This window comes from Podospora anserina, chromosome 1 (genome assembly GCF_000226545.1).
Source record: "Podospora anserina S mat+ genomic DNA chromosome 1, supercontig 2".
Taxonomy (NCBI): Eukaryota; Fungi; Ascomycota; class Sordariomycetes; order Sordariales; family Podosporaceae; genus Podospora; species Podospora anserina.
This window is the reverse complement of record NW_001914855.1, coordinates 397,798-409,241: the sequence shown is the minus strand read 5'-3', so window position 1 is coordinate 409,241 and position 11,444 is coordinate 397,798. Positions and strand designations below refer to the sequence as shown.

At 53.0% G+C, this 11,444-nt stretch overlaps 5 protein-coding genes across 5 annotated transcripts; 3 read left to right on the top strand and 2 right to left on the bottom strand.

Moving 5' to 3' along the window:
- Positions 1-444: 444 nt before the first annotated feature.
- PODANS_1_10040 (uncharacterized protein) lies at positions 445-1,733 on the bottom strand (the record flags this gene model as incomplete). Its single annotated transcript, XM_001908632.1, has 2 exons — positions 445-1,227; positions 1,584-1,733. The coding sequence occupies 2 exons, from the start codon at positions 1,731-1,733 to the stop codon at positions 445-447; spliced, it is 933 nt and encodes a 310-aa protein (XP_001908667.1).
- Positions 1,734-2,862: 1,129 nt separating this feature from the next.
- Positions 2,863-3,861, top strand: PODANS_1_10030 (uncharacterized protein; the record flags this gene model as incomplete). Its single annotated transcript, XM_001908631.1, has 1 exon — positions 2,863-3,861. One exon carries the CDS (start codon positions 2,863-2,865, stop codon positions 3,859-3,861), a length of 999 nt encoding a protein of 332 aa, XP_001908666.1.
- An 804-nt stretch (positions 3,862-4,665) lies between these two features.
- Positions 4,666-5,385, top strand: PODANS_1_10020 (uncharacterized protein; the record flags this gene model as incomplete). Its single annotated transcript, XM_001908630.1, has 2 exons — positions 4,666-4,720; positions 4,799-5,385. 2 exons carry the CDS (start codon positions 4,666-4,668, stop codon positions 5,383-5,385), a joined length of 642 nt encoding a protein of 213 aa, XP_001908665.1.
- Positions 5,386-5,777: 392 nt separating this feature from the next.
- On the bottom strand, positions 5,778-7,397 carry PODANS_1_10010 (uncharacterized protein; the record flags this gene model as incomplete). Its single annotated transcript, XM_001908629.1, has 1 exon — positions 5,778-7,397. One exon carries the CDS (start codon positions 7,395-7,397, stop codon positions 5,778-5,780), a length of 1,620 nt encoding a protein of 539 aa, XP_001908664.1.
- A 1,462-nt stretch (positions 7,398-8,859) lies between these two features.
- Positions 8,860-10,284, top strand: PODANS_1_10000 (uncharacterized protein; the record flags this gene model as incomplete). The annotated part of the gene is made up of 2 exons (XM_001908628.1): positions 8,860-9,694; positions 9,746-10,284. The coding sequence occupies 2 exons, from the start codon at positions 8,860-8,862 to the stop codon at positions 10,282-10,284; spliced, it is 1,374 nt and encodes a 457-aa protein (XP_001908663.1).
- Between the last annotated feature and the right edge of the window lie 1,160 nt (positions 10,285-11,444).

Below are 11,444 nucleotides of genomic sequence, written 5' to 3'. Positions count from 1 at the left end.
TTGAAAAGGCTTAGTAACTATCTTTAACGGCCTAATTGTGATGTTTTTAAGGTACGGTTCATAATATAATAGGGGTTAACTTACTTTTTGCGTGTCTACTATTTTGTGGTGAGGGAGCTTATCCAGGTTCAAGTTTGGTGGGAACTTGCTTGTGAGAAAGAGAATGCAAACGGATGCAGCATGCAAGAAATGCAAGTAATATTTTCTTGTCAAAAACCAAAATCCTTTTAATCATGATTTGGTCTTTCCAAGTTTGTTTCACATTGGTTATTCGGGCTTGTAAGGACAAGTCATCGTTCATGAGCTTATTTTCATTCTCCATGCGTAGCTCTAGCGATGACCTCACCCAACCCTCAAGGTTCTCACCCACGCTATCAACATCAAAACACCCCTTCAGCCATAACTCAGGGCCACCACTCATACTTAATCCCACCATAATAAACCTCAATGATCCCCCTGCACAGCAATAACCACAACCAAACTTGCCACCGTCACCGCAAAGGCAATAAACGACACCAGGATGATCGTCCCCCTACTCGCCGGAAACTTCCCCTTAATCACCCACGCCTGGCTCTCCAAATACCGATTATACCCCAAAAACAAAATCAAAATACTAACCGCCAAAAACGTCGACCCCAGCGGCTTCCCCAAATGCCTCAGCGTATACGACTGGTGATCATCATCCGCCAACGAAGTGTTCAGCCGAAACAGTTGAGTAATCGCAATCCCAATCGAGGCAAACGCCAATGACGTGCGCAACCAGGCAAGGAACGTCCGTTCCAACGCCAAGTGATCCCTCGCAACACTCCCCTTGTTCTCGAGCTCTATGCTCCTGAAATACTTCAACGTCTTCTTCCAACCACCTTCCTCTTCTTCTTCGCCATGTCTTCTCCCCGTCGTCCCATCATCAGCTTGCGACGCCGACCGGCCCTGCTCCTGGGCTGACTGTCGGGTGGATCGCCTCCGCGTCGAGTGGTTCGTCTGCGTGCCATTGTAGTAATGGATGTGTTGCTGTTGCGGCTGCGCTGTCACCGCGCCATCGATATTACCGACGCCATTCTCCTCCGGAATCGACGGCGACAGACGCGGGGAACCGGTGCGTGGTGAAGCGTTGGTGGAAAGATAATTCAGTCCGCGCAACGATGAATCCAGCAGCGGTTGTAGCCGTGGGCTGAGGTTACCGGGAGACGTGTCCGGGCCATATGATTCGGCGCGTTCTCGAGCGCCCTTGAGTATTTAAAAGATGTTAGTTTCGTTGAGTTTATGGTGGTACTGACAACGCGCAACACTGATCCACCCGTTTCGAGCATCCCGGACTTGAAGAGCAAAGAGCAAGTTACGAACACTTTTGCCAAAGATGTTGTTGGTAGAGGAGCTAAAAATTGCCGCCATTACAAGACGGACCGGCGCCCGAGATTCGGTGGTCACGAGAAAAGAAGATCTTGAAATCGCGGCGGCGTGGAAAGATGGGGGGGGAAGTGTTTGAGTTGGTCGCGTGTGGGGAAGACCCTTCAAAAGTTCGTGTATCGGTGGCCACAACCCGGGGGCTTGAGCTGATTTTGGAAGATTCAACGGTCACTGACCTCTAGGATTTCATTGATCCGGTCCTGGGCTGACTTCTTCCTCATCAACGGCTGGCGACTTGGAAGGGTTCGTCCTTCTCGAGAGAGGGGTTGAGGAGCAGCAGGCGACGTCGCAGCGGGTGACGACGAGGTATCGGCTCGTTGAGCCATGATTCGATGTTTCGCGGGGCAAGGTCTTTTGTAGTAGGCAGTCTGAGTCTATAGTGGCACGGCACAATTTACCGAAGGGCAACGCAGCAGGTGCAGGACAGAGAGATGCAGGAGGGACAGTCAGTGGCGTCAGTGCGCCGCCATATTGCGACTTTTGCAACGATGCATTGAAAGAAGCTCTAGATCCTTGGCCGGCAGCCAGAGCGGATTTAACAAGTTGGAGAATCGAACCTGGATTTGCCTGCTTTATCTCCAACTGGTCCTTTGTTGCCGGAAGGAGCCCGGTCGCGTCATTCTGCATCCGAGTTGCCTGCCAGAATGTCAGTCGGTGGAACCGGCCATTGTGTCAATCATGTGATGCTAACTCCGGGCGACTTTGCCTCACTTATTTGCGGTTGGCTGGTGCTGGAGTTAAGCATTTTGATCTTCCCTCGGGCCCGGAGATCTGATATGATAAGATGCTTACTCACACATGAGCTACACATCGTGAGGTCACACAAGATATTATCCTCCTCACTTGACGTCTTTTTAAGCTGTCACGATGCCAAGTCCATTCATTGCCGAGAGGCTTCAAGGTGGTTAGCCCCTCTTATCTAAGTGCCGCACCCCGCCATTCAATCGGCTCCAGGTCTTGGCTAGTTAACTATAATTGACACACCTGGACTTAGCCTCGCTGTGTGTACATTGTCCATGAGGAAGTAAAGGCTTCATTCCATCCTGTGTCCGGTTTGTAGCTTTAGTAATCGCTGGGTTTAACGGAGATTCCTTTTGAGTCCTTGAAAACTGAGGAGTGGAAATAAGGAACCGACAGGGGAAAACGAAGTCCCGGTGGCTTTGAGCTGTAAATTCCGCTCACCAATCCAGAGGCCTGTTATCTCCGCTGTCACCACCAGCGATTCAGCAAACAGGAGCACCAACACGCTGTCACCACTTGAGCTTGGGAAGAGTACAAATACCTGAACTCAACACACATCCAAGAACGATTGTCAAACCATCACGCTCTCTCTCTCACACACACTCACACACACACACACACGCATCTCAGGACAGCTCAACTTCAACACTTACCCTCACCCTCATCACCTCAACCATACTCAACAACACAATCTCCAACACCACACCCTCCAAAATGCCCCACACAATCCAAGGCAAAACCATCGGCAACATCGGCTTCGGCCTCATGGGCCTAACCTGGCGCCCCCAGCCAGCCACCAACCAAGAAGCCATCGCCGCCATCCGCGAAGCCGTCCTCAACAACATGACCTACCTCAACGGCGGCGAATTCTACGGCCCCCCCACCCACAACTCCCTCACCCTCCTCAAGGCCTACTACGCCCAATACCCCCAGGACAAGGACAAGATCCTCCTCAACATCAAAGGCTGCATCACCCCTTCCTTTGAAGTCGACAGCTCCCCCGCCGGCGTCGCCGAATCAGTCGCGCGCTCTGTCGAGCAGATTGGTGGCAAGGGGCTAATCGATCAGTTCGAGCCAGCGAGAAGAGATCCCAAGGTTGAGATCGAGGACACGGTGGCTGCGCTGCAGAGGGAGGTGGAAAAGGGGAATATCCGTGGGATTTCCCTTAGTGAGGTCAGCGCCGCGACGATCAGACGCGCGGCAAAGGTGGCAAAGATTGAGAGTGTGGAGGTTGAGTTGAGCTTGTGGCAGACGGAGCCGTTGGAGAATGGGGTTCTGGAGGCGTGCGCGGAGTTGGGGATTGTGGTTTTGGCTTATAGCCCTTTGGGGAGGGGGATGTTGACTGGCCAGATCAAGGGGTGGGAGGATATCCCTGAGGGTGACTACCGGCGGGGACTGCCGAGGTTTCAGCCGGAGGTGTTTGGGAAGAACATGGAACTGGTCAAGGAGGTGCAGAGGTTGGCGGAGAGGAAGGGTTTGACTGCGGCGCAGATTGCGATTAACTGGGTGCTGGCTCTGTCGAGGAGGCCGGGGATGCCGGTGATTATCCCTATTCCGGGGGCGTCGAAGCCGGAGAGGGTGAGGGAGAATGCGGTGGAGGTGGAGTTGAGCGAGGAGGATATGAGGGAGATTGAGACGGTGTTGAAGACTTTTGAGGTGGTGGGGGAGAGGTATAATGAGCATGGGATGAAGATGTTGGGGGATGAGTATTAGTTGGAGACTGTAAGGGGGTAGGGTTTGGTATATTTGGTGTGGAGCTTGTAAAGATAACAACAAGGTGTTGAGTCAGTCGTTACCTACAGATAGAATAGACAATTTCGCTCCATTACACCGTATAGTGGTTCGCTCGCCTGTGATGGTGAGACGCTCCCTGATGTGAAATGATCAACAGCAAAGACAATAACTAGGAATTTTATGTAGATATTGCATTAGGAATGAATGCGTGTCCTGAGTAGCTTGCCATGTCATGGCCAACATAACTAACACTCGCCCGCATCTTATCAACAATAATCATGGTATTGTTGAAGCTGAAGATGAAATGGGAAGTGTTGGTCAGCGTGTAATTGATAAGATAACGAGCAATGCCCCACTTTGAGCTAGCTCTCGGGCACGGGCATTTCGTCATCCCCAGAGCTCGGCAAGAGTGGGGTTCCAAGCCAATGTCACAGCACAGCGGGAAGCTTGGTCCTGTCGCGGGCGGGAGCTTCTTTTTGGTGAAGAATCCGAGCTTCTTTTGCTGCTACAACATCCGCTGAACAATCACCACGACAGAGACCCTCACACTTGCGCGCGCGCGGGGGACGACATATCAGCCGTGTCATCTCAACTGTACAGAACATTCACAGAGCTTGTGTAATTAAGGTCGTCAACAACACCCGCGAGACAAAACACAGCGAGAGCAACCTGTCTAACTTTTTAATCCGAGACCACCTCCCATCTTGCTCTTCAACCTCAACTCTCACACACATACGGGGCACTGAACCGGCCAAAATGAAACTCGATCCCAATAAAACCACCATGTCCCAAAACTACCGCGGCTCCGGCTCCTTCGCGACCTTTCTCATCATAGGCCGTTTGTCTCTCCCCCCTTTCCCACCCACCATATACTAACTAACCCCCCCCCCCCTCTCAGCGGTCTGCTTCTTTTTAGGAATCCTCTTCGCCTCCTTCCCCTACGACTTCCCCCTCCTCTGGTCCCCCAACCCCATCACCCCCCTCCACATCTCCCAGATCGAAACCCACCTCCGCTTCATGCACGCCGCCCCCCCTTTGATCTCCCGCCTCCTCCACATGATCATCGCCGTCGGCTTCCTCGGTTTTTTCACCAAGCTCTACCGCGCCGCCGAGTCCAACTTTTTGTTTGATGGCGGCTCCCTGTTGCTCTATCTCATCGCTGCGGGGGTGTACATCACCAACGTAGTCACGCCAATGAATGCGCTCGCTGAGCAGCTAGAGGGTGAGGGCGGAGAGAAGTATGCTGTTCACAACGGACCGCTGACGGGGGAGGTGGAGCTGACGAGGGAGGAGAGCTTGAGGGTGCTGAGCGCGAGTCATACTATTTTGGCGTTTGTGCTGGTGGGGGTGTTGGTGCTGCAGGCGGGGCAGTGGTATGCGGAGAAGAGGGAGAGGGAGGATTATGCGGCGTGGGTGGCGAGGGGGGAGCCGGTCGAGGTGATGGATTCGGATGAGGAGCAGGAGAAGGAGGAGGAGAGGGGGGAGGGGAAGAAGGATGTTTGAATGTGTGGGGATGAGATGCCGGGAGGAGGGCGTTGGTAGTCAGGATGGTGGTTTTTTTATTCTTGGGAATGAGGATGGCAAGGGTTTCTTGGATTCCTGTTTTATTTGTTGGGAATTTATATGCATTGCAAACTGGGAGTGATAGTTGGAATGAGAGGAGAGAGAGCAGGGTAACGTACATATCTTTTATAATACCCGGGAAATCGCCATACCTAACCTTACCCATGTCGTATCGTATTATCACGTTTTAGCAAGTTATGTGTCATGATTTGAGCGAGTACACTAATTCATTGTTGTCCACGTCTATCCTTTAGATGCTGAGCCGGTTTGTCATATCTTACTACGTACCAAAACACCCTCCCTCCCCTACGATCCACCGCTAGCCAGCTGGTTTAGGATTTATCCTTCATCTTCCCGCAGACATTGCAAGTCCACCACTGGCTTTCCATCCTGTTCCCGCAGTACGAACACCCCCAATATGACGGTTGAAGTTTTGACGGCACCGAACTCGAGTTCCTTTTGGTGGTGGTGGTCGTACTGCTCGAAGCGGATGTGCTATTCCTAAACGGGTTCCTGCTGCTCCTTCGCGGGTTTGGCTGCTCGGGGGGGTTGCTGCGCGACGTGTGTCTCTTGCGGGGTGGGAGGGGCGGGCTGGAGGAGGAGGTGAGGTCTACTACTTCTTGTTGCTGTTGTGGTCGGGGTGGTCTGGAAGAGGAAGGATCAAGAGCCGGGCCGGGAGCAGCGCACATCTCGCAGTTTTGGGGGCGTTGGAGGGAGTTGTGGTAGGTACATCTTGGACACTCCCAGTAGGCATCTTTGTCGGAGAGAGGAGGGGGGGAGACGGTTCGGATGATTGGGGTAGCTGGTGGTGGTGGTGGTGGCCGGGTTGTGAAGGGAACTGGCGGTGGTGGTCTGGCGGGTTGGTGGGGGGGTGGGTAGTATGTCGGGCCACCGGCGAAGCCGTCGCCGATTAGTGGGGGACGGGGGGCTGGTTGGGGGGAGTAGTACTCTGTTATTGTGCCTTTGGATACTGGGGTTGAGGTTGGACGGGAGCGGGAAGAGGGTGGGGGGTAGGTGGTGGTGGTGGTGTTTGGTTGTTGTTGTGGTGGATAGTAGCTGTTTGGTCGTTGTGGCGGGCGGTAAGTGTTGCTGCTTGAGCCTTCGCCGTTGATGAGAGTTCCTCCGCCGTTGCCGTATGGATTTTCAGCTGTCGGTGGAACGTAAGAGCTGCCGTATTTCCGCTTTTCGTCTTCTTGGACGAGTTCCCAGAGGGCTTGGGCAATGGCTGCTTCGTTGGCTGCGTCTTCCTCGGCTTGGGTCTTGAAGCCGTTTCGCCTCCAGGTCTCGGATATTTGGCGGATTTCCTCCTCGTTGCGGTTCTCGTTTCCACAACCCTTGTCGGTGCGGTTTCGTCGCTCGACAGTATCGGCGATGATGTTCCTGATGTTCCGACCTGGGGCTGGCTTTGAGCCGCCTAGTTTGTGACCGGCCTCCTTTTTGCTTGCTTCCTTTTCTGCCTTGCGTCTTTCGGCTTCAATGCGAGTTATGCGTTGGATTTCGGAATATGGCACTTGGCCGCCCAGCTTGTGGCCCTTGGATAGGAAACCCTCGCCTGTGTAACCCTTCATAAACAGACCCTCCAGTTCTTCTCTGAGCTGGTTCCATAGTGCATGAAAGACCTGGTCGTGGGGACCGTGGACGATGTGAGAGAGTTCGTGGAGCATGGTGTCCATGACTTGCTCAAAAGGCAAGAATTGATTCCTGTCTCCGGCATATCGAAGTCGGAGGAGGATTCGCTGCCCCCTGTTGTAGTTTAGGCCGAGGAGGTTGTACTGATCTGGGTAAAACTCGCATAGTTGCCCTACTTTCCAGTGTCGAGCTCTCATTATGGGCTTGACAACGGAGGCGATCCGCTTGAGCATGTGAAGGGCTTCATCTTGGCGGGGAAAGTCACGAAGATGGGTATAAGAGCCGATGCAGGAATCTATCTCCCTGGGGAGTTCGCGAACCATCTTTTCCGGGTTTTCTTCTGAGATTTGGCCTTTTTGAATCACAACGCGAAGTTTGCTCTTTTGCGTTCATGAAATGAAGTTTATGGTTGGGTGTACGACTTCGCTCGAGACGGAGGCTGAACCTTAACAACCTTGAGTTCTGAAAGAGAGACTGTGGAAGGAAAGAGAAGATAGAGACGTGATTAGAAATAGCTGTCAAGTATGGCTGAAAACGACAGAACCGGCCAGAATTTCGAGACAGCTCACCATCAACTATTTCCTCCGTGCCCGAGTTCAGAAAAGAGGCTTTCGTCAGGCTGCCGCGTCATCTGCTAGGCCTGAAGGAAGCTCACATGAGTGGCGGCCGGAGCGCATTCACGCACAATCCAAAGGTTGAGCTGGCAGTTGGTGGCAACTGGTCTGACCTTAGGCAGCGCTCTTACACTGAGTAGTTGACGGGTTAGGGTTATGTGTGTGTAAACTTTTCATTCTCCCACCCAACCAACATCCAGCCCGAGCTTAGCAAATTTACCAAACACAACAGTCAAGACACCGAGGCCATGCATCGCACACGTGGTTGCGACAAGCTGTGTAATATACACAAACACACCTTACCTCTTCAGCTCTGCGGCCTCCCTTTTTTATATGATTTTCGGATCGGCAGGGGACCCGGAGGCGGAGCAGGGTCCACGGCAGCAAAACCGAAGAGACCCCTCCTCCGATCGACGTTCAACTCGGGAGTACCGGCTCACCAACAAACAGATGACGGCCAATTCTTGAATGCGAGAACGGTGGAGCTTGTTCGTCTTCAAGTTCTTTTGTTTCAAATAAACAAGCTTTTCTCCCTCAAGTGATGATTGGTGGCAGGTCACCCGGATATACTTAATTTTATGGCCGAGATATTTCACGGGGGCGACAGCATTCCGACATGCTGGTTGGCGAGCGGCCCTTTTCACCACCAACGATTTTCTGTCGTACCACACCGTTAGCGGTCACCAAACAGGTCCCTGGAGGGCGATCGGTTTGCTGCAGGTGTTCCTCCAAGGTCCACCGCTGCAAATTGGGATAACCGCAGAAACCGACTTTGGCGGTTTCGAACCGTTGAAGATCAGGAATGGAGACTCATTTGCGGAGCACCGAGTGGTGCTACCAGCCTCTTGGTCTCTTGACCTTGTTGAAATGCATTCCATCCGTTCCGGTTGATCGGTATGGGGTTTTGTGTTTTAAATAGGAGCACCTAACACGGGCTGCCCTTGGTTTTAAATATAAGTCTATGACCGCTCGACCGAGACTGGTCTTTTTGTTTGCCAAGTGTTGAACTCACTTGAACCTCATTCCTTAGTTTTCCCTCGTCAACCACACTCGAGGGATATCACACTCCCTCGCGTCATTCTTTTTTCCCTTGCTTTTGGTTTTCAGTTCATTCGTTCTCTTTTTGGTTTTGCTTTGACGGCATAGTCATTCATTCATTCATTCATTCATTATGAAGTTCTGGGCTGCGGTCGCTGCGGTGTCCCTCTTGACTGCGTCTGAGGCTGCTGCTGCTCCTCAGGTCCTCCAGGCGAATCCGTCTGATGTCAAGTCTCGCAACATCGAGGGCCGCTCATTCAAGCTCGCCCAGATCAAGAATGTACATTTCAACCAGCACGGCAAAGGCCCCAGAGCCCTCGCTGCCGTCTACGAAAAATACGATATCGAACTTCCCGAGACCCTTCTTATGGTGCTGCGCCAGATTCTCTTGGACATCGGCTTTGACCTGCGGGCTAGGTCGTTAATGTCCGCCCGTGCTCCCGACAACGCCACAGCACCTTATAACAACAACACGGGGCAGGGAGAGGTGACTGCTACTCCCATCCCCTTCGACGTCGAGTACTTGACCCCGGTGGATATTGGGAACCCTCCTCAGACGCTCCCCCTTTGCTTCGACACGGGATCCTCTGATCTGTGGGTGTTCAGCAGCAACACGCCCGTGTCTCAGCAAGGTGGACAGAAGTTGTTCCACATCGACAACAGCACGTCGGCACAAAAGCTCCAGAACCACACTTGGTCCATCCGTTATGGTGACGGCAGTGGTTCATCCGGCGAGGTCTACCTTGACACGGTCGACGTGGGGGGTATCAAGGTGGAGAATCAGGCGGTAGAGACCGCTAACCAGGTTTCCTCGTCCTTCACCCGCGATGAGCATTCCTCGGGTATCTTGGGACTTGGCTTCCAGTCCATCAACATGGTCCGCCCGAACAAGCAGAAGACGTTCATTGACAACGCCTTGAAGTCGCTGGCCATGCCCCTTTTCACCGCCAACATCCGCAAGGCAGCGGGTATGTCCTGGTCCCTCTCTTTGCCAGATTGTCTTGCTAACCACGAAACAGAGGGCAACTACAACTTCGGCTTCATTGACGAGACCGAGTACCTCGGCAACCTCACCATGATCCCCGTCGACGCCGCCAGCGGCTACTGGAAGTTCAAGGGCACGGCCTTTTCCACCGGGTTCAACGGCACAAACAGCGCCATCTCGGACATTGTCGTTCCTCTCGAGCACCCTGCCATTGCTGACACGGGCACCACTCTCCTTATGATTCCCGAGGCCATCGTCCAGGCTTATTACCGCCAGGTTGCGAATGCTTACGACTCCAAGATCTACGGCGGCTGGGTCTTCCCTTGCAACTCCACCTTGCCAGATCTTACTCTGTACATTAGCAGCTACAAGGCTGTGATTCCCGGTGAACTGATCAACTTTGCCCCGGCTGATTTGGATGACCCTGCTACTGCAACCATCTGCTATGGTGGTGTTCAGAGCTCGAGGGGCTTCCCTTTTGCCATTTATGGAAATGTTTTCTTCAAGGCTCACTGGACCATGTTTCATGTTGAGGAGAAGAAGCTGGGGTTTGCGCCCAGGAGCGGAGAGTAGATTTGGAGGATGGAGAGAAGGGCAGTTTTTGGGTGTATGTGAAGTTTTTTGGGGTATTTTCTGGCACTGTATTACATGATAGAGGGGGGTTGATCTGGACAGAACGGTCGTTGGACTGGAATCCAAAGTTCTGTCGAGTAGAATAATGGGAATGGCTTGGTTTCGTTTAGGCACCGAGCTGTGACTTGTATGTTACGCTCAGTTCAGAATAGAGAGAACCGCAGAATGATGAAGCGCACGTTATGGAAAATATGTAAAGGAAATGACCAGTGCCACCATCATAAGCATAGGTCGGTCTGTCCAGAGAGGGTAAAAGTGAGGCGTGTAAGTGACCCTAACCCTGACATCTTTGACTGCCACTTTAAGTCCGGCGGCGCGCTTTTCGAATTCTCGAAAAGCGCAACAACGCGTCCGATAAAGCGACGACCAGCTTCCTGAGCTCTCTCTCGACCACAAGATTCTTTCGCAACTTTGACAACCAGGATTTCTGGGCATTTTTACACTGCGCATTTTGTACGAAACAGCGAGCGAGTACTATAATCGATATACCACCCACCCGCGACCACTTACTTAACCGATCAACCTTTTGATACCCCTCCACGACGCCCATATCGAAACCGCAATCATGCTCCGCCGCCCTCTGACAACCCTAACGATCACCCCCGAAGACATAGCCGACTACGAGGACCGCCTGGCGGAGAAGGAGCGGATCCAAGCCCGGTTTGTTGCTCGTCGGGATAGGGAGGAGCGTCGATCGCTTGGCGTCCCTGAGACGAGAAGACGGGTTATTCCTTCTTCTTCTCCTCCCTCCCCGCCACCATTGCCTCAACAATCGGAGTCGGAAGAAGAGGAGGAGATATCGTACTATGCGAGAGCGCAACAGCAAGCTAGACAGGTGAGCTTGTCTTTTCAGGGACAGCAAACGCCTGTGCAGGGTGGGGATGGGGATGAGGATGTTGAAATGATGAGTGCGCCGCCGCTGCCGCCGAGTACGGGGGTGCCGCTGACAAGGGCGCAGGCTAGGATGGGGGGACTTGGGGAGATGGAAACGCCCGAATGGTGTTAGGGGGGGAGGATTAACAAAGCACGGGTTGTGGATCGGGGGTAACGAAAGCTGATAGATCCGTACTATCGTCTATGAGGTAGGGGGGGGAGTAGGA